This window comes from Melopsittacus undulatus, chromosome Z, assembly GCF_012275295.1.
Source record: "Melopsittacus undulatus isolate bMelUnd1 chromosome Z, bMelUnd1.mat.Z, whole genome shotgun sequence".
NCBI classification, from domain to species: Eukaryota; Metazoa; Chordata; class Aves; order Psittaciformes; family Psittaculidae; genus Melopsittacus; species Melopsittacus undulatus.
This window is the reverse complement of record NC_047557.1, coordinates 72,887,310-72,906,705: the sequence shown is the minus strand read 5'-3', so window position 1 is coordinate 72,906,705 and position 19,396 is coordinate 72,887,310. Positions and strand designations below refer to the sequence as shown.

Here is a 19,396-nt window from a genome sequence, read left to right as displayed (position 1 = left end):
AAAACTGAATCCTTAGTTAGGAAATAAGCTGTCAGAAAAAAATATGCCTCTTCACTGACTTTGTGTCACGAAACAAGTGATTTAGGATGGCTGAAGAATGACTATCAAAGGTATTAACAAGAGCAATTTTAATACTATTTATACAGGCATGACTTCACAGAATTTGATGACAAGTTTCACTCTGACATACTGCAAGAGATGAAGCGTACAAAGGAAAATGAGGTAAAATCGAGCTAAAGAGGATTGGTACAGAGGCTGAAGACACAACGGATAAGGGAGACTCCTGTTGAGTCAGGGGATTCAGAACAGACCTCCTTGTTTGCTAAATCCCTGACAGAGCCTCTGTGTGCCTTAGTCTCAGACTTGGTCAATGGCTACTTATAGGCTATTTTGTCGGAGGAAACCCAGAATCAAGAGGACGACTCAATATGAGTTACACGTCTTGTTCCCCTTTATTGATCACAATCGTCTATATTTATACAGTTATTGATAGCTCACGTGCTACTAAACACTCTTCCATTGGCTACATTAGTCTGTCCACATGCCTATCTATACATAGCTATTGGCTGAGCTAGAATTTCCATGTTAGTCTCTGCGTCTGCTTACAATGGCTCAGTGTATTATACTTTGATACGTACACAGTAACTGGCTGTATTAAGAGCTGGCTGTATTAGTGGATACATGTACAGTGTAGCACACAGCAACTAAGATACAATTTGGTTACATTAAGTGTATGAGATTCTGGTCTCCAAAACTTGCTAACAGTTCACTATTGTGTCTTAACACATCCCAGTTTCTTCTCATCTTGCTTGCACTGCTACTTTTGCTTCTTTACCCACAGCTTTGTTCATCCTTGGTTCGTGTCAAGCTCCGTGTAGGCACTTGCTGACTTAGGATTGTGGCCTGCACTCTCCATAAACGCCATTTTCTGATGCTAAGACATTGGGATTGGGCACAGATGCCCACTGCTTTGCAGCCAGTCCACAACAGTTCACTGTCACTCAGTTTCAAGCCTGGGTTGTGCAAGTCAAAATCAGGGATTATTCAGCCCTTCATAATTCGCATGCCCACACTCCATCAGCCATTGTTCCACACTACTTGAGTTTACCAGTCCTGTGAAATAGACTAACTCGTGAAGAATGGGACCTGGCCACTGCTGTGCACGGGTACTTTTTTAACCTCCACATGGATTTTTTGTAGCTCTCCAAACACGCAACAGCAAACAGAGTGGTCCTGCCTTTTCAGCTAACATTGCTATTTTTTTATCTGCTAACTAAATATTGATTTATTCCTGGTAATTTCTGTAAGATATTACGCACTGTAGTGATGTTAAAGGAAGGCATAACTCTTGCTCCTTTAAGGTCTAGGGGTGTGAATAGACAGAGGAGAGAGGTTCACAGAGAGAGCAGAGAAAGAATGGGGCAGCAGGAGTAAAGACGTCACCATATGCATTAATTAGAAACGACTGGACACACAGGAATTGGCAGAAGAGGTTGGGGCAGTCTAGCAGACGCTTTCAATACCTTAACGGTGTGGTGTGAGATCACTCACATATGTACTTTGATAGAAGTCTGATAGAGGGCTACAAATAGCCCCAGAAAATGGCTTGATTCCAAGATCCTTGTACAAAAAAAGGAGTGTGAAAATGAATGAATTGCACCATAGAAATACATTTGCAGTACTGAAATGCCGATCCAAATGCTGGCACATTAGTGATGACAGTGTTCAGTAGCTGAGTGGAGAAACAATGATACTAAACATTCCTGGAGGGGTACCTGGTTTCCTGTTGTTTGTCTTGCATTTGACTGTCATATGCAAAAATTACCAGTCTGCAGCGTTCTGATAGGAATTTTGTGTTGCCAAACAAACACATTAATGATGCATCTTCGCCTTAGGTAGCTCCTAAAGATGGGAAAAAAGACAAAAGGAAGATCCAGGAGAGATTTGGTGGGTTGCTTATTGTTTAGAGGAGATGCATTCTCAGAATTTGTGAGAAGATATATATGAACTTCTGGTTTTCCTTCTTAGAATGCTAGTAATGAAAGTTTAGCTTCTTCTGCGACATGAGTGTATATATTTTTATTTACTGATTTATTCTTCACAGGCTGCAAACCCAGAGCAATATGACATATTGCCTGATGTATGTCCAAAACAGAAGGAAGACAGTGATGATATTGCAAAAATGGAGGAATTATGTCCTTCTGTTTCTTCAGATGATGCACAGCAGGCTGTTCCAGGTCAGAGTGAGGTGGTACATAGTTATACATCTGTAATTCTAGAAACTGAAGAGTGTTCTCCGGCTGCAGAAGCTGAGAAGACTAGTTCCAGTTCAGCTGATCAGACTACTCGTGATGTGCCTGTTAGTCCTTCAAGTTACAGGGCACTGTGTGGTGTTGAGAACTGTGCTCACAAAGATCAGCCTTGTTCCCGATGATGATAAACTGCCACCACTTCTGCTTGCAGTGGGTGAAAAAGGAAAAGGTAAACTTTGAGAAAATTTAGCAAGATGTCTGAATACAAATTTGTGTGTATATCGTTTGTATTTAGTACAGTTCTAGTAATTAATTTGTTTGCTGCACATTGGATTGTTGGATAATTGAACATGCATTATTAACAAGACCAGTGTATTATCAAAAGAATGCTTGATCACTTCAATGCATTATAATACTGACTGCTCATTGATAGTAACTAACAGTACTGGAGTATGGGTAAGGAGACTGCATGCAGAATTAGTCAGTAATTGCCAAATGAATGATAGCCCTAATTCTACCTTTATTGTAAGTTACCGGTTTATTTTTATACGTTGCTGGAATCTCAGGCTAAGGTGTTCATTGGTTAATCGGTAGCTGTTGTAAGTCTGAGAATAATTACCACTCTCTTAAGGCAGGAGGATGGGACAGTCTTTTTCATATGCTATGATCTGCAGTTCTTTTTTTGGGTGGTTGGTTGACATGTTGAACTAAGTTGGGTGTTAATTCATTTAGATCCTCTAGTGGAAGAACATCCATCGCATGGAGGATTCCTGTTTTTTTTGCCAACTTTTCAGAAACTTATTGATCAGATTCTACCAGATCACCCTTTTCTTTTCGGTGTTCTCGTCCATAAGGTGGAAATACCCTGGGCAAAAGTTTTTCCTATCTGTTTAATGTTGAGACTGGGAGCAGAATATGGGGGTAAGTTTCTTAACACTTTAAAATACCTGTATAAGTATAAAATTCCCTTTGGAAAATACATGGGTTTTAGACAAGTGAAATATTTAAAATCCTCTTTGCAGTATTTTATATTACACTTGTATAAGACTTATGTTTCATCCATGGGAGCCACCTGCTGAGACACTTGAGAATTTACATTGTCCTGCTAGATTCCCTTGATCTAATTTTGTTTCTTCAGCCAATAAGAAAGCTGAAAAACCAAAACTGACAGTAGTAAAGTACCAAAATCTATGACTTTTGTTGTCATGGGAGAAAGCTTTGAAGGAAAGTTCACAGGCCCAGTTTATGGTTCTGGCAAATTCATTTCTCTGAATTACTGAAATTCACCATGTTGGCAAAACATTACTGCTTCATACGATGAATGCAGTTCATTACTTAAAAGGCTAACTTAGTAATTAATACGTTTAAAATCTCTAGGCCCGTGAAAATGCAGGAGGCATTCTTTCCAAGTGAGGTGGTGGAGAGCATGTAAACGTGCACCACCAGATGTTGTGCCCATAGGAATTACTTTCCACACTCTGTTGCAGGCTGATGTGAGTGCTTTCTGCTTTTTTGTGAATCAGCAAGAGTCATACTGACTCTGCTCCAGGCTTACCAAAGGAAAGTGTTGATGTAGTTTCCCATGACCTTGAAGAATTTATAAAGCTAGCTTGAGGAAGACCTGACTGGAGATACCATCCTAAACACCTTCTAAAGTAGCTTGTGTGCCTGGCTTGAATAACACAGGCAGATGATTTAGCAGTATAAGTGCTGTTTCATACCCTGTGGCACTTGTGGTGCTCGTGATTTAGAGGACAAGAGTTCAGAAAAGGTGCAGCCAGCAGCAGTTGCTTAAGGGCAGTGAATTTCAAAAATGTATCATATACAACCTTCCTGAGCTGAATGCATTTTTGATAAATAAGCTTGCCATTCTAGAAGCTGAGTCCATAAGTATGTATCACTTGCTTGTTTATAGATTTCTTGAGTCAGTAGTATATTTCTGCTGGGCTGGTTTCTGTCTCCACATTGGCAGGGCTAGTAGCTTCTCTGTTGGTATTCTTTCTCTTGAGAAACTACTTGTCTTTTTTTTTTTTTTTACCCATTTTGCATTGTGATCTTACAGTTTTGAGTTTACTCTGCCACTTGTTTTGGTTTCATACTGTGGTCTGTGATTTTTTGCATTTCGTTGCCTTCCCTAGGTTCCTTCTCCATGCGTTTCACACTGCAGCCATGGGACTTCAAAGCATGTTACTTTGTATGAACATCCTCACTCACTCTATTCTTGATGATCAATGCTAAGTGGCACCTCACTTTGTATTATAGCATTAACACAAACGCAGATGTTAACCCGTATGGTATTCTTATTCAAGCAGCTATAGACCCTTTGCAATGTCTACAGAAGTTGGTGACCCAAAGACTGAACCTGGGATGTTTCCACCCAGATCATCAATTGCAAGAAACATAGCTGACAAAACATATGAAAGCAGCAACAAGTCTCTGCCACAGAATTACTGCCACTAGGAGAGTGGTTCCATGCAGTGACGCTGCAGTAGGATTTAACCTTGGGTGGGGAAAAGTTGGGGACAGGGAAGCAGGGGCTCTGGGTCCTTTGGCTGATCAGGTACTGAGATTAAGAAACAGGGGCTATAGCTGAAAATAAATACTTGGATTAGCAAGTTTTACAGTTGTTGATGGGTAAACATGACCTCTTCTTTTTTTTGTGCCCTGACTGTAGCATACCCCACTCCTGTAGTAAGTTTCAGGCACCGGAAGCCACTCTTTGGTGAGATTGGACCCACAATTATGAATCTGCTTGTTGTGGAGTAAATGTTTTATTTCTGTTGTAATTTAGATTATGTAAGTTATTGTCAAAACTCTGTTCTTGAAAGCAGAATTATTTTGCCAAAGTAAAAAGGCTGTTATTTTTCTTCTCCATACGTGACCTTGAATTTATCAGCTTAGGTAAGAAGTGAGTTAGAAAAGCCACATCTCTCATGTTCTGTTGCTGTGTATTAGTTCTGGTAGTAAAAATGGCTTTAAATGAATTAAAAAAATGTTGACATTGACACTGGAGTGTAGTGATAGTTGTTCATTTGCATTTTGTCTTACAAACATTGGTTTGGTGCAGGTAGTCTAGTCTTAATTCTGAAATCTTTCTTCACATTTTCAAAACATTTGAGAGGTACATGCTGTGGTCTGACTGTAATAGTAATTACTTTGTCACACAAACTTAGTCTTACCACAGTTAACCAGTCTGACTGTCTTATGCAAAGAAGTTTTTGGCAAAATCATCAGACTAAACCAAGTCTGGAATTTGTGCCATTCCCTGAGGAGGCTTTTCTTCTGTTACCCAAATAATTTGATTTAAACTTTAAGTAAGCCTGTACTCCTGACCACAGACCCTCCTCTTCTGATAATTGCATGGAATTTATCTTCAGCACCATGATGAAAATCCTGCAAGGCTGTGGGAGAAACTGTGCATGTATTATTTAGGTGATCACTAAATCCTCTTCTCAGAGTCTGGAGGCCATTAGAGCAGAGATGAAACTGCAGTCTTTGGTTCCTCTTTCCTATTTGCCACTGTTGTTGTGTCATTACATAAGGTATCAGGGGAGTTGCACCATCTGAAAAAGTGTGTGTCAATGAAGGACTCTTACACTTTCATTCCATGAGCCGGCTCTCTGCCTGATTGGTGAAGTGCCAGTACCAGTGTGGCATCTTCAGCATGCTACAGAAATTCTACAATTACTGGAGGCTGTTCAGCTACCTGAAGAAGTAGCTGTTATGTACTGTAAAGGACATCAACAAGGTGACTCTGATCAGGAAATTGGAAATAATTTGGCCAATTTTGAAGCCAAACGAGCAGTTGAACAATCACAGATCATGTCCTTAATCCGTGATGGCAAACTTAACAATTGAAAAATCTAAACCTAGGTATTCAAAAGAGGATAAAAATTGATTGAGGATCCAAAAGGATAGGAAAATAAAGAGGATTGGGTAGTAGTTCAGATCCTTTTCTTCTCTGTCATACCTTATCTTTTTTGAGAGAAGCTGGAAATACAGCCCTGAAAATGTAGTTTTTGGTGGTATATGTTGAAATTAATCTACTGGTAACTGTGATACTGGGATATAATCAGATTGCTTTTGGACATCAGAATGAGCAGCATGGGACACACAGTACGTATGACCCTGTAGACCCTTTGGAGATGTTGCTTGTCTTTCTCTTCAAGACCTATTGGTCATGATTGACCTCAAAACCCTGCCGGTCTTCAAATGCTATTTTGTCACCTCATGCTAGCCAAATACTCTTTACCAAGAAGCTGCACTTTGTGTTGTCTTATTAATACAGAAAGTGTTAAAATATCAACATTAATATATTTTCCCTATAGGTTGAGTACTTAGCTGGATCTGGAGCTCACCTTTTTCCACAGAAGTATCTGAATGAATTGGACAACGGTCTGATCCCTGTGATTCATGCTGGAATGTCAGATCCTACAAGTCTACCATTGAAAATGGAGTTAATATTTTTCATTATTGAGCATCTGGTTTGATTAGGTCGATTACAAGCAATACTCTGATTTGCTAGATCTGAACACCAAAGCTACAATGCTACAAACTAAAAATCTTAACGTTTTAAACCTGTTATGTCTTAATAGATTTTCAAATTGTTTTTTAAACCCTCAAATCCTCTCTGGTTACTTTACCACAAAAGACAACTTGTTTGTAATGTTTCCTTAGGTTCTGAAAGTTTACACTTAATACATGTGCAAAAGAGGGCAGGTTTTATTACCTTTTTACACAGCTGTAGCATTTACTGTGTGTAGTGTAACTTTAAGCTATACTGTCTTGCCCCTTAAGCTCAGATAAATGCATTACAGAAAATTGCTGTGGCTACACCTTATCTCTGCAGCATCTGCTTTTCCATGTGCAAGTGAGCTAAAACACTGAAGTAAAAGCTGGCACAAAACTCTTTTCTTGTCATTTGAGATTTGAATGTGAGATGCTCTGTAGCTGACTGCAGATGTCATATGTGGGCACCTTCTGACAGTGGTTTGTGGCCTGCATGAGGAGGAATTTCACAGATATGTTTATGAAGACTTTGTAGTTGAAGTCCTTCATGTCAGGATGCTATGCTGGTGCTTTAGGAACATAGGCTCTGAATTAATTTTTTTTTTTTTATAGATCAACTGATTTCTTTCTATCATTTATAAGGATTTGCCTAACTCAAATGGATGCTATTTTTATAAATACTACTTTTTTCTTTACTCTGTGTTCGGGGCTCCTGAAAATTTGACCTTTCGAGGATTACTAAAAAAACCAGATTACCCTTGAGTAATCTATATGTAGCAATAAATCAGACAAGAATTCTGCAGTGTGTTTTCTGCTCGATCTACTGCATTGCCACTTCTTAATAGCCATCTTTACTTTCAGGGAAAATAGAATTATTAAGTGTGGATTTTCATTAACAGATTGATTTTTAGTATACCTGAGGTTCTTGCATAGGATGTATTTTTGATACTGGGTCATTAAGATCTATTTATATAGTTGTGATATATATGTGACTTGTACTGAGGTTCAGACAACTGTAGTGGGGTTTGGTAACTGTCACACAGCTGTTCATTAGGAACAGAACCAAAATTAAATACAAACAAGATCTATATTGTTTTCAGTAAAAATTCTGGTACAGTTTTCTAAGGAGAGTATTGAATCTTTGATGCCTTGTTGATGCTAATAAGGGGATATTTTATGTTTTTGTATCAAAAACAATTTATAACTTAACCTAATCTGCTTTGCTGTTATCTATGCTTTAAAATACTGGTTTTAGAAAGGTTCAGGGTTCACAATCTTGCCCTGGAGGAAGCTGAGGCTGCAGTCAAGCTGATTATTGCAACCTCTGCAGACAAACTGCAGCTCTGGGGAAGATCTGAAGACCACACCAGAAACAAAACCTCTCCCAGCATGAAAAGAAGCAATATCCAGGCAGTTAAGGAGAGGCTGGGGGCGGCCAGGCCAGGGGGACAATGTCCGTCCTGAGGGGATACATAAGGCAGCTGCCTCCTGCTGCTCGCTCTGTACTAACCTCTTTCAAGTAGTGCCGCGGCCAGGTGGAGGGGAGAAAACACCGATACGATGTAGGTTCACAAAATGCTCCGTTTATTGATTACAAGGCTGCTCTTAATATACTGTCTTACACGCGATCACGCATTACTTGATTGGCTGCTTCGCTTTGCTCACGAGGGATACACACTCCCCTTTACCTCTCCTGATTGGTTTCACACCTTCGCTTCAGCTTAGCGTTACATCATGCTTCTGCAATTAGTGGCATCTTGTTATTGCATTCCTGTTTTGCTGATCTTGACACTTCTTTTAACCTGGGGTCAGAAGTTCACTTTCTCACAGCTTGCTGTAGGCCTGTTCAAGCACCCATGCTCGACCCCCAACAAAGTAGTGATCAATAAAGTTCGCTAAAATGCTTGATACCTTACATGTTAGTTTTGTTGTGTTGTGTTTTTTTTTTTAATAATAAAGACCACTTTTTTGGGGGCAGTATCCTGTCTTTGAATGCTTTTTTTCCCCAGAAAGCTACATAGAATCATAGATTGGGTTGAAAGGGATATTAAAGCTCATTCAGTTCTAATCGCCTGCCACAGGCTGGGACACCTTCCACTAGACCAGGTTGCTCCAAGCCCTGGCCAACCTGGCCTTGACACTGCCAGTGTTATAAAAATTTTCCGCAAACCGGGTTTTGTCCCAGTCGATTTTATTTACAATTGATTAGAAATTTAAAAGAGGCAATAAGTAAAACAGCGCTGGGTGCGCAGGGGAGTCTCCGCTCCACCAGCAACGCACACCCGGGATCTTTGGAGTACAGTCTCTTATACTTCTCAGATTTGGGTTTTAGCCAATCTTGTTGTCTTCTTTACCCGAATGTCGACGTGGCCCCCTTTTCCTTTGTTCTTTTCTTGTTTGCTGGGGTCTTTTTCCGGTGAGGACGTTGCTGAATTTACTTAGTAATGTATTGACAGAAAAAATGCTTACAAGCTTAACATTTTGTTCTATCTTATATGGTTATTTGCCTAGTGCCCAAGTTTGCAGTATCCTGTAACGAAATGTATCTCTTGATTATTTAACCCCCTTAGGCCAGTCAAACCGTTAAACGGAAGCCCCCTTTGAAACACAAAGCAATTGATTAGGGGAGATTATCCCCTTTGTTTCTCCTTATTGACAGGAGCACTTATGATAATCACGGTCACAAAGGAGGGCTGGTTTCACACCAAGTGCAAAGGCGGCAAGAACGCCCAAATCCCTGACACGAAATTTATCTCTTGGTTATCTAACCTCCTTGGGCCAGTCAAATAGTTAAACGGAAGCCCCCTTTGAAAAACAAAGCAATTGGTTAGGAGAGATTATCCCCTTTGTTTCTCCTTATTGACAGGAGCACTTATGATAATCACGGTCAGAAAGGAGGGCTGGTTTCACACCAAGTGCAAAGGCGACAAGGACGCCTAAATTCCTGACACGAATCATCCCTGTATATTTCACACCAGGGTGGGGCAGCAACAGCTTCTCTGGGCAACCTGTGCCAGGGCCTCACCACAGTCATTCCTAGGCATTTCTAGGCATTCAATTTCTAACAAACACCTGCAGCATAGCCCAGTGGCCTCAGTGAGCCAGCATCACCCAGGTATCGAAGGAGTGACTTATTTACAGGTGGACAGCCTGCCCAAAGGTTCACATAGACTGTATCTTTAAGGGCACTGGCACTGAGGATGCAGCTGAAAACATTCCCGGGGCTGTGCCAGCTGCCTCTGTCTGGGGCTTGCAAATGAAAGTTTAAAAGCAATGACAGTCTGTTGCCTTTGGGTGTCCTGGGTTAGCTACCATTGCGCAGCAGGGCAGGGCTGGGCAGGAGTGGAAAAAGATGAATCTGGCCATGTATATGAGACTAGAAGAAGGGCCCCTATAGTACATGGGTGACAAAAGCAAGATGGGAAAATGGGGGCCCATTGCTGAACAGGGCAGGGGAACCTGGTTACACAGGGCATGGAAAAGGCTGAGGTACTGAATACCTTCTGTGGTGGTGAAAATGGATCAGACACGTATGAACAAATTCTCCAAAGCAGAAAACAGCCAGAGGCATTCACAAGATCTCTGTGTTTTTAACTTTTTTTCATTGAGCAGAAGGAGTTCCAGGTTACTCTACAGTTGTGTCAGGGAGGAAATATCTTTGCAGACAGTACTGTGATGATGTAGAAAGTCCATGTTTCCTACCTATTAAAGCACTTTGCAAAGATACCTCTAAGTTTCACTTTTTCATTACTTCTGACTCAAATTTGACATACCCTACTCAAATGGACAGGAATTATCAAAGAAAACAAGAACTATGCACATGGATTCACAAAGAAATCTTGCTCTGGTTTCCTTTTTCTTTTCTCCATTTTCTTCCATCTGTTCATCTGCAACATCCAAAACTTACAAAAAGGCTTCTTGACTTGCGCAAGAGACCATGAAGCTGCTCATTAACAAATGCTGAGGAATTTTGTAACCGAGCCAATTTGTATCCGATTCTTTAGAAAAAGTGTCAGGTCCAAGACTTTTCCAAGGAAATGCAGATGCACATTAATTTGATGCCAACCCATCTTTCTGCTTTCTTGGCAGCCTGTGTGGGAATTTAACCTGTTCTTGGCTTCAGGACAGTATGGACAATCACCATGGGACCATTCTTTCATTGCAGTGAGATTTTTTTTTTTTTTAATTTTTATTACAGGGAAACATTGAAGCTGGCTGCAGAAAGCCACATTAAATCCAATGCAGATACAGACCTTCTCGCTGCTCAGAGTAACCTCTTGCCCATTCAGGAGGAGGAAACCCAACACAGGGACTTCACCTGACTATTTCATCAGTCCTTCAGAGTATGGAAGAATTAATTCTACTCACCCAAATGACTGAAATAGCTTCTATGATGAGGTTACTACACCAGTGGACAAAGGAAGGACTGTGGATGTCATCTATCTAGACTGGTGCGAAGTCTTGTCAGTATCCGACTGGAGAAAACCCCAGTGCTGGACCCCTTTAATTCATGATCCCAAGAGTGAAATTAAGAATCAAGTGAGGTCAAGTACTGTAATTGATCAGATGGTTTATTACAAAAGACAATTATTTTTAAAAAGGAAATTATTATAAAAAAGATACAGTGATAGGACAGATTGGAAAAAAAAAGATAGAAATGAAGCAAGAATTCAAAGTGCAGAGAGATAGGCAGCACTGTGGATCCAGCAGTGTCCCAGAGGTCTGTAGTCATCGTCTTTGGTGGTGGGAGTCCTCCAGGGTCTGTATTCAGTTTCAGAGCAGAGTGTCTCCAGGATTCCATAGTAGCCATCGAAAATGGGTGTCCTTATGGAGGGTGTCCCTGTGGAAGCGTCCTCCCTGGCAATTAGCTCTTCCTCCCTTTATGATGTGCTGGGGGGGGTACCTATGCTCTTAATGTCACATGAACATACAGGCCATATGAAAGGCCATGTGGAAGCATCAGCTCTCCCTCACAAGTGACACAAACCAACACAATACCAGGTGCCAGGAGCACATTCTGGACAGTGCCAACCCGTTCAGTTCCTGTGCTTGCTGCCTGCTACAAACAGCTCACAAAACCAACTTTCCCAGTGTATGCATGCCCTAGCCTTCTCCGTGTTTGGAATATCCTGTGTTAAGAGACTTCAGTGAATGGTCAGAAACAAAAAGATGATGTCTAAAAGATTTTACTTTTTCCTTCCATCTTGGACTGCCTTTAGTAATTGCTTCCTGCTCCTCCACAAAACGATCATCCCAAAAACAGACTGGATGTATCTGAAAACACTTTCCGAAAGAATACCACATACCTGCTTCTTTCTGGGATTTGGGTGTGGGTGGTGTCTGAGTGGTTGCTTTTGATTTGGTTTGTTGTTTCTTCCTTCATTTTAAACGTTCCTGAAACACCCATCATCAGTGTTCATATCATCAGTCCTACTGGTATTACATCCTTGTCCTGATGTGCTGTACTTTCCCTTTCCTCCTGCCCCCCATGGGAACGCTCAATTTTAAAGCATTAAAGCATAGGTCTTTTCGTCCCCCTACCCTGATGAAAAGAACTCTTAAGTGATTTTCAGGCTGTTGTTTTTCTCTGATTCTACCACAGCGGCAGCCGCAGCCACTGTGTCAGTGAAAGAGGAATTTGTTGATCTCCTTCACTCCAGAGCCGATGGAGCATCGCTGGTGCTGCTGGTGTGTGGCCTCTTGTAGGGCTGGGAGAGTCCTGGGGGCTGGAGCCTTCTCTTTGGGGTCAGCTGAACCCTGTGGAGGGCGGCTCTTTGGCAGATACTGGCACGTACGTCAGGGAGTCACCATCTCCAGTCACAGAAAAAGTGACTTTATCGCTACAAACTGGGGGTGTTGGTCATAGAATCATAGAATAGTTAGGGTTGGAAAGGATCTTAAGATCATCTAGTTCCAACTCCCCTGCCGTGGGCAGGGACACCTCACACTAAACCATATCACCCAAGGCTTCATCCAGCCTGGTGCTGAACACTGCCAGGGATGGAGCATTCACTACCTCCCTGGGCAACACATTCCAGTGCCTCACCACCCTAACAGTAAAGAACTTATTCCTTATATCCAGTCTAAATGTCCCCTGTTTAAGTTTTAACCCATTACCCCTTGTCCTGTCACTACAGTCCCTAATGAAGAGTCCCTCTCCAGCATCCCTGTAGGCCCACTTCAGATACTGGAAGGCTGCTATGAGGTCTCCATGCAGCCTTCTCTTCTCCAGGCTGAACAGCCCCAACTTTCTCAGCCTGTTTTCATACAGGAGGTGCTCCAGTCCCCTGATCATTCTCATGGCCCTCCTCTGGACTTGTTCCAACAGTTCCATGTCCTTTTGATGTTGAGGACACCAGAACTGCACACAGTACTCCAAGTGAGGTCTCACGTGAGCAGAGCAGAGAGGCAGGATCACTTCCTTTGACCTGCTGGTCATGCTCCTTTTGACCATTTGAGCAATGAGAAAATGAACATGAGCTGGCTTCAGCGTTTGCTCATTTTCCAGATGACAAAGCCACAAATACTAGTTTTCACGTAATACTATGAATACTATCTTCAGCCCAGTGGTCTCATCTAAGCAAATCCGTGGCTCCCTGGATTAAATCCTTTGCAAGCATTCAATATCATCCAAATCTTAACAAGTTACAAGTTAGAAGACCCATGAGGTAAAAGTTCATACTGGGAGGCAGGGAGATGAGAAACTTCCAGTACTTTTTACCAGCAGTGGTGGTCACCTGATGGTAGAAAGGGTCCTCAGACTGACAGGTACAGCTTCATTGACATGTCCATCTGGTGTATACACTGGACATTTCCCATCCTCAGTCCTAGTGAAGTGTCTTATCTCACCCATGTGTTGCTGGTACAGCCTAGAAGCCGTATGTCCTTCCTTGGAACTTATTGAACAGTGAATTTGTTGATCTCCATCTCCTTCACTCCAGAGTCAATGGAGCACTGCTAGTGGTGCCGTAGGCAGCCTCTTGCAGGGCTGGGAGAGTCCTGGGGGCCAGGGCCTTCTCTTTGGGGTCAGCAGGACCCTGTGGAGGGCGGCTGCAGCGGGATGTGCTGGTCCCAGTGCACAGGCTGCACTGATGCCCCCTTGTGATGTCCCGTGTGGCGAGGCCCAGCCTGGCTTGTGCCTGGGGTCCTTCTGCATGCGCTGCGAGGTTTGGAGAGTCGAGCGAGCCTTCTCCTATTGCTCTGGGATCAAAGATGGGGTGAATGGTCCACCCCTGGGAGTGTTCAAGGCCAGGTTGGACAGAGCCTCGGGCAACATGGTCTAATGTGAGGTATCCCCGCCCATGGCAGGGGGTTGGGACTGCCTGAGCTTTAAGGTTGCTGCCAACCCAAACCAGTGTGGGATTCTATGATTCTCAGGCATGAAGAGCAAGAGCTGCATGCTCACTGTGCCCGATGAGCTTAACAGAGCCACCTTCCTTTGCCAGGCACAGGGGAGCACGTGTCAGTGACTGAGGGTGGGAGTCCCGGTGCGATATCCAGCCCAGCCAGTGCCGGTGCTCTGCAGCTGGGCAGGGATCCCGGTAGAGAGCCACGCTCATACCAGCCTTGGGCTCTGGGGCATCGAGGGAGCTGCCTCTCCAAAGGAAAGGCGGTCTCATTGCCAGAAGGGTGCTGGTCCATGCTGCTGACAGTGCTATGGCCACTTACAGGTGGTTTCATGTCCAGCCACAGCAAAACTTGAGGGTAACGTGAGGACAGCAAGCCTCCTGAGCGAGATGTAGAAAGGAAAAGTTGGCTCCGAGATGATATTTCTGACCCCTGGAACAGCCTGAGGGGATGCCCTAGGGCTGAGGTGCAGAAAGAAGGTGGAAACAAGGGAAAGGCTGTCCCGGACAAGAGAGGGGTTGAGGTGATGGGGGCTCCTGAGGGAAACGCTGCTCCCACATTTCCAGGAGCCTGCGGGTCTACATTAGCTCCAAACGAGAGGGGTTTCCCATAACGAAAACGCTGCTCCCAGCCCTGAATGTGGCTGCAGAGGTTCAGAGCTGCGGTGTGGGGAGGGTGCCTCTCCCTGAGGAGAGTGTGTGGGGAAGTGGAAGTCGGTGGAGAGGGTTGTGTGTGAAATAAAGGTTTTGGGAACCTGTGGAACAGTGGAAGGGGAAGGTTTGAGTGGGAGACGGTGGCGTGGGCTGGTTTTAGGAGTAACGGGGGAAGGGGCTTGACACCTGGGTTAGGGGGAAAGACAAAGTGGAGGGAAGAGCTGACCTGAACACACAGCTTCAGGGAAGCTTCAAGCACAGCACAGTCATGAGGCCGTGCCTCTTCCCTGTGCATTTTGCTGGCTGCATTTACCTTGATTACTGTTACAGTGCCATTTTTCCCACATGAAAGGTGAATATTGTTTCCCCAGAGAGCTGTTACCTCCCACTAGCCAGTAAAACATCAAGAAACTGTTCAGAGGGAGAAACGGTTTGGTCTTGTGGCTCATCAGTACCAAATCCAAGCTATTTTCATACCTTTTGGGGTTCCCCCCCCCCCCCTTGCCCTCTCCTCCTTCTGTTTCCCCAGTTTGTTTCTTTATGTTTTTGAAGGAAATTACTTAGGTTCGGTTTAGGGCATTTCTCCATCCCAGTTTGAGCATTAGCCCATTCCATCACCCTTCACTGTAATAACCGTATTTTGTGGTTTAAGCTGAGCCTGTAACCTGGAACCACAGAGCCGCTCACTCATTCCTCCCCATTCTTCCTCCCCCTGCTTCCCCTGAGCTCACCTGGTTTTGTCAAAGTTCATTCCTTGTTAGGATGATGAACGGAGGGAAGTCAGTTGATGGTGACGTGAGGACAGTTCTGCTGCTGCTGTTGGCTTTTCTCAGGACTTTATTCCCTGTTGATGATCATAACAGCACATTTCTTCTTTTCAAAGTCCAGAGTAGTGGGGATGGGCATCCAGCTGATGGGCTATGAAAGTGTTACATACCAGGCAACAGCATATAATTGAATTCATTGGCTGTTTCCCCCCCAGACTGAATCTCCTTGAGGTACACATGGGAATTCCCCATCTTCCCCCATCACCCACCAAGTATACTCAGGTCCCTGAGCAAAAGCTATCCCATGAGTGGGTTTGCCTTTACGTGAAGCAGGAATAACCCAGACTGTCTTCTCCAGCAAATTCTTCATGTGCACCACAGGAACTTTATCTCCTTCTACAGTATGTGAAAGTTTTGATTGGGCTGGCGCAGCCCTGTTGGCAGATCCCCCAGTGTTGACCAACCAGGTGGGTTTTGGTAAATGTGGATCCCAGTGTTTGAAGTTCCCACCACCCATTGCTCTCAGTGTAGTTTTTAACAGCCCATTGTACCATTTGATCCCAGAGGTTGGTGCATGGTAGGGGATGTGATATACCCACTCAATGCCATCCTCTTTGGCCCAAGTGTCTATACGGTTGTTTCGGAATTGAGTCCCACTGTCTGACTCAGTTCTCTCTGGGGTGCCATGTCACCACAAAACCTGTTTCTCAAGGCCCAGGATAGTGCTCCGGGCAGTGGCCTGGGGCACAGCGTATGTTTTCAGCCATCTGGTGATTGCTTCCACCATGGTAAGCACATGGTGCTTGCCTTGGCGGGTTGGTGGCAGTGTGATATAATCAATCTGCCAGGCCTCCCCACAATTGTATTTCAGCCGTCATCCTCCATAGCAAAGAGGCTTTAGCCTCTTGGCTTGCTTAACTGCAGTACGTTTCTCACTCTTGAATAACTTGGGCAATAGCATCCATTGTTAAGTCCACTCCTTGATCACAAGCCTATCTGTATGTGACATCTCTGCCCTGATGGCATGAGGTGTCTTAGCAACAACTAAAAACACCGGTTTGTTCACAACATCGTTCTCAGACTAAAGTCAAAAACACAGCACGGCACCAGCTACTTAGAAGGATGAAAATGACTGCTACTGCTGAACCCAGGACACATACTGATGAAGAACCTCAGTTGTTGGTTTTATGTGCGTGGTCTGGCTGTTGGGTGCCACTGGGATCCTGGCAAAGTGATCTGGGAGAAGCAGGAAGGAAAATATCCATGTCTGTGTGGGTTTAATAGTAATCAATCAGTGCACTGCGTGATATGACAGCACTTTATTGCTTCAGCGGATGACGTTAACTTCATTTAAGTCAGTTTGGATGTGTCCTGGAGGGGTCGTTTCCCAGATTTCCCCCCTCTGAGAGCTGGAAGGGTTTGTCTTGGGGGGCCGGGGGGGGGGGGGGGGGGTGTTAACCTGAGAAGCAGTGAGACTAAACTGGATTGATTTAAGTGCTCTGGGACAGAGCAAAACGGAAAATGGTGCAAGGCATCGCTGCCAAGTTGATTATTTCTTGTATGAGAGCCAGTCCTTGGGGTTCATCTCCTTCTCCCCTCTTCATTAAAGAGCTCTGAGTCCTGATGTTCTTTTGGCACTGGAGTAGCTTGACCTTGGTGGGGTTCCAGCAGTGAAGATGAGTGGCATTGGTTGGTGTTGGCTGTGCTGGAGAGGTGAATGCCCCCAAATCAACCCCAGTAGGGTCCCCCCAGGTACAAAGGGCATGTGCCTGCCACTCTGTGGCTCTCAACAAAGTCCCAGCCAGGCCTCTCACGCAGGAATGACTCTCCCTGGTCACGCCTAATGATGGCATTTGACCCTGCTTACCCCTGTCTGTGCCTGGCAGCGTCAGACCTGCAGCAGGATGGACCCTCAATGCAGGGAACGTGTAGCACAGGCAAACCTGCTCCTCCTCTCCTGGGGTTATTTCAGCTTTACTACATTATTTTTCATGGGGATTTGAGAATTGACTGGGGAAATGAACTGGTGGCACCTAAAGACTAGATTTTATGGGGAGGGAAAAAAAAGCTCTTAATGTAAGGACAGCACCTGCAACCAATGGGATTTACCTTCTTTTACCCCATAGATACTAATTTAGGCCTTTTGAGCCTGTGTTGTGGAGCCAACATCATGGAGCTCCTTGAGAGGCAGGAGGGAAGTCTGCACTGGAGATGTGTCATGGTTTCAACCCAGCCGGCAGCTAAGGACTCTCTCTCACCCCTGCTCTGTCCCCCAGGTGGGAAGGGAGGAAAATGGGAATGATGCGAAACCTGCAGGTTGAGATGAGAACAGTTTAATAAAGTACAATGGAATACTCCTACTACAAATAATTATGATAAGGGAGATAAGAAGCAGAGAGAATATAAAACTAAAACAAGGCTGTTGCCCTCTCTGATCACCTCAAAGGTGGGGGGCATCCTTGTGTTGTTAACCCTCACCCCTCACTCTGAGGAGTGGAGGTTCTCCACCTCTGCCACAGACAACGGGTCTTCATGATCTTCATGCGGGAGTTCCTGTCCTGGACTGTGTTGAGCACCCTTTAGAAAACACAAGGGCATTTTTAATTCCTCTGGAAAATTCTATCAGCACCCTTAAACCAAGCTTTCCTGTTTCTGTTTTGGTGGGTTTGCAGGTATTTGGGCAGGTCAGTGTTAAAACACACAGCTGTGTTGAAAGCTGGTTGTAAAGTCGCAGGAAGGCTGAGGATGATCCTTAGCTCCATCTTCCCGCTCAGAAAGTTTAGATTTTAACCCAAACTGGCAAGTTTCTAGCAGAAAAACAAGCAATGGAAAACCAGCTAGAGGTGCGTCCTTCCACCAGGCATATTGCTGGAGCTGGCCGAGCTGAACAGCTAGTCACTGCAAGCAAAATGGAAACTAACAGAAAGTCTGGTTTCTGTTAAAAAAAGAGGCAATAGGAGATGGAAGGAAAACAGACTGAGAGCAACAGATGGGCTGTTCAGAAGTCACTGAACATGGGAACTTAAGAGCTTTATCTGGGGTTTGTGTGTTTGTGTACTGGGTGCCTAATCCCTTTCAAAAGAGGTTGTTAATAGTCTCCTGAAAACATAAGAGCAAACCTGCCCCTGAAGTTCTCAGCTCTTTTTAACAGAAAGAAGGAAGAAGGAGAGAGAATCCTTGTCTTAATTTTCAAAAGATGGAGTGGCTGTGGTCTTTCTTGCATTAAGTACCTAGAGTATGTGAATGGGCCAAAAAAGTAGTATGCCCTTTGAAATTATGCCTCTGTGGAACATGCTGGAAGAGCTGATAACACACCAGTGGTTTTAGTTGTTCCTAAGTAAGATTTACTCTGACCAAGGACTTTCTTAGACTTGTGCTCTGCCAGGGAGGATGGGAAGCCGGGAGGAAGCAGAGACAGGACACCTGACCCAAACTAGCCAAAGGGGTATGCCACACCACAGCGCGTCATGCCCACTGTGTAAACGGGGGACAGTTACCTGGAAGGCCCAGGTTGCTGCTCAGGTCAGGCTGGGTATCGGTCAGTGCATTCTAAGGCATTGTACTGTACAGCACTTGTGTTTATTTGAGGTTTTTCTTTCCCACTTTGTATTTTCTCCCCTTGTTATTTCCCAGATTGTTCAGGTATCAGTGTTGTACCTCTGCTCAAGGTCTGTCAGCTTGTAAGTGATCTAGCGCTTCTGGGTAACTGTTTATATACTGTGACAGTTTATATACTGGGCGTGACGTGCTGGAGTATGGAATATCTCTTTGGCTAGTTTGGGTCAGGTGTCCTGCCTCTGCTTCCTTCTGGCTTCCCCTCCTCCCTGGCAGAGCATGAGACTCAGAAAGTCCACGGTCAGACTAAACA

General features: G+C 44.1%; 1 protein-coding gene across 4 annotated transcripts; it reads left to right on the top strand.

Annotated features, from left to right (window-relative positions):
- The first annotated feature begins 413 nt into the window (after positions 1-413).
- On the top strand, positions 414-7,975 carry LOC117437902 (zinc finger FYVE domain-containing protein 16-like). 4 transcript variants are annotated; one of them, XM_034072637.1, is made up of 5 exons: positions 414-432; positions 2,105-2,481; positions 2,985-3,173; positions 4,927-5,009; positions 6,581-7,975. In XM_034072637.1, the coding sequence occupies exons 2-5, from the start codon at positions 2,352-2,354 to the stop codon at positions 6,740-6,742; spliced, it is 564 nt and encodes a 187-aa protein (XP_033928528.1). In that variant the 5' UTR covers positions 414-432; positions 2,105-2,351; the 3' UTR covers positions 6,743-7,975. The 4 variants fall into 4 exon arrangements, 3 of the variants coding, with proteins under 3 accessions (XP_033928528.1, XP_033928527.1, XP_033928529.1); XM_034072636.1 differs by lacking the exon at positions 414-432 and adding an exon at positions 1,351-1,947; XR_004550532.1 differs by lacking the exon at positions 414-432 and having other exon boundaries at positions 1,351-2,481; positions 3,047-3,173; positions 4,391-5,009.
- The last annotated feature ends 11,421 nt before the right edge of the window (positions 7,976-19,396 follow it).

Bases quoted from the DNA above. Each gene is read 5' to 3' on its own strand.
- LOC117437902 (XM_034072637.1), top strand. From the start codon at position 2,352: ATGTGCCTGTTAGTCCTTCAAGTTACAGGGCACTGTGTGGTGTTGAGA. The intron at 2,482-2,984 runs GTAAACTTTGAG...TAATTCATTTAG, and splicing joins AGTGGGTGAAAAAGGAAAAG to ATCCTCTAGTGGAAGAACAT. The intron at 5,010-6,580 runs GTGGAGTAAATG...TTTTCCCTATAG, and splicing joins CAATTATGAATCTGCTTGTT to GTTGAGTACTTAGCTGGATC.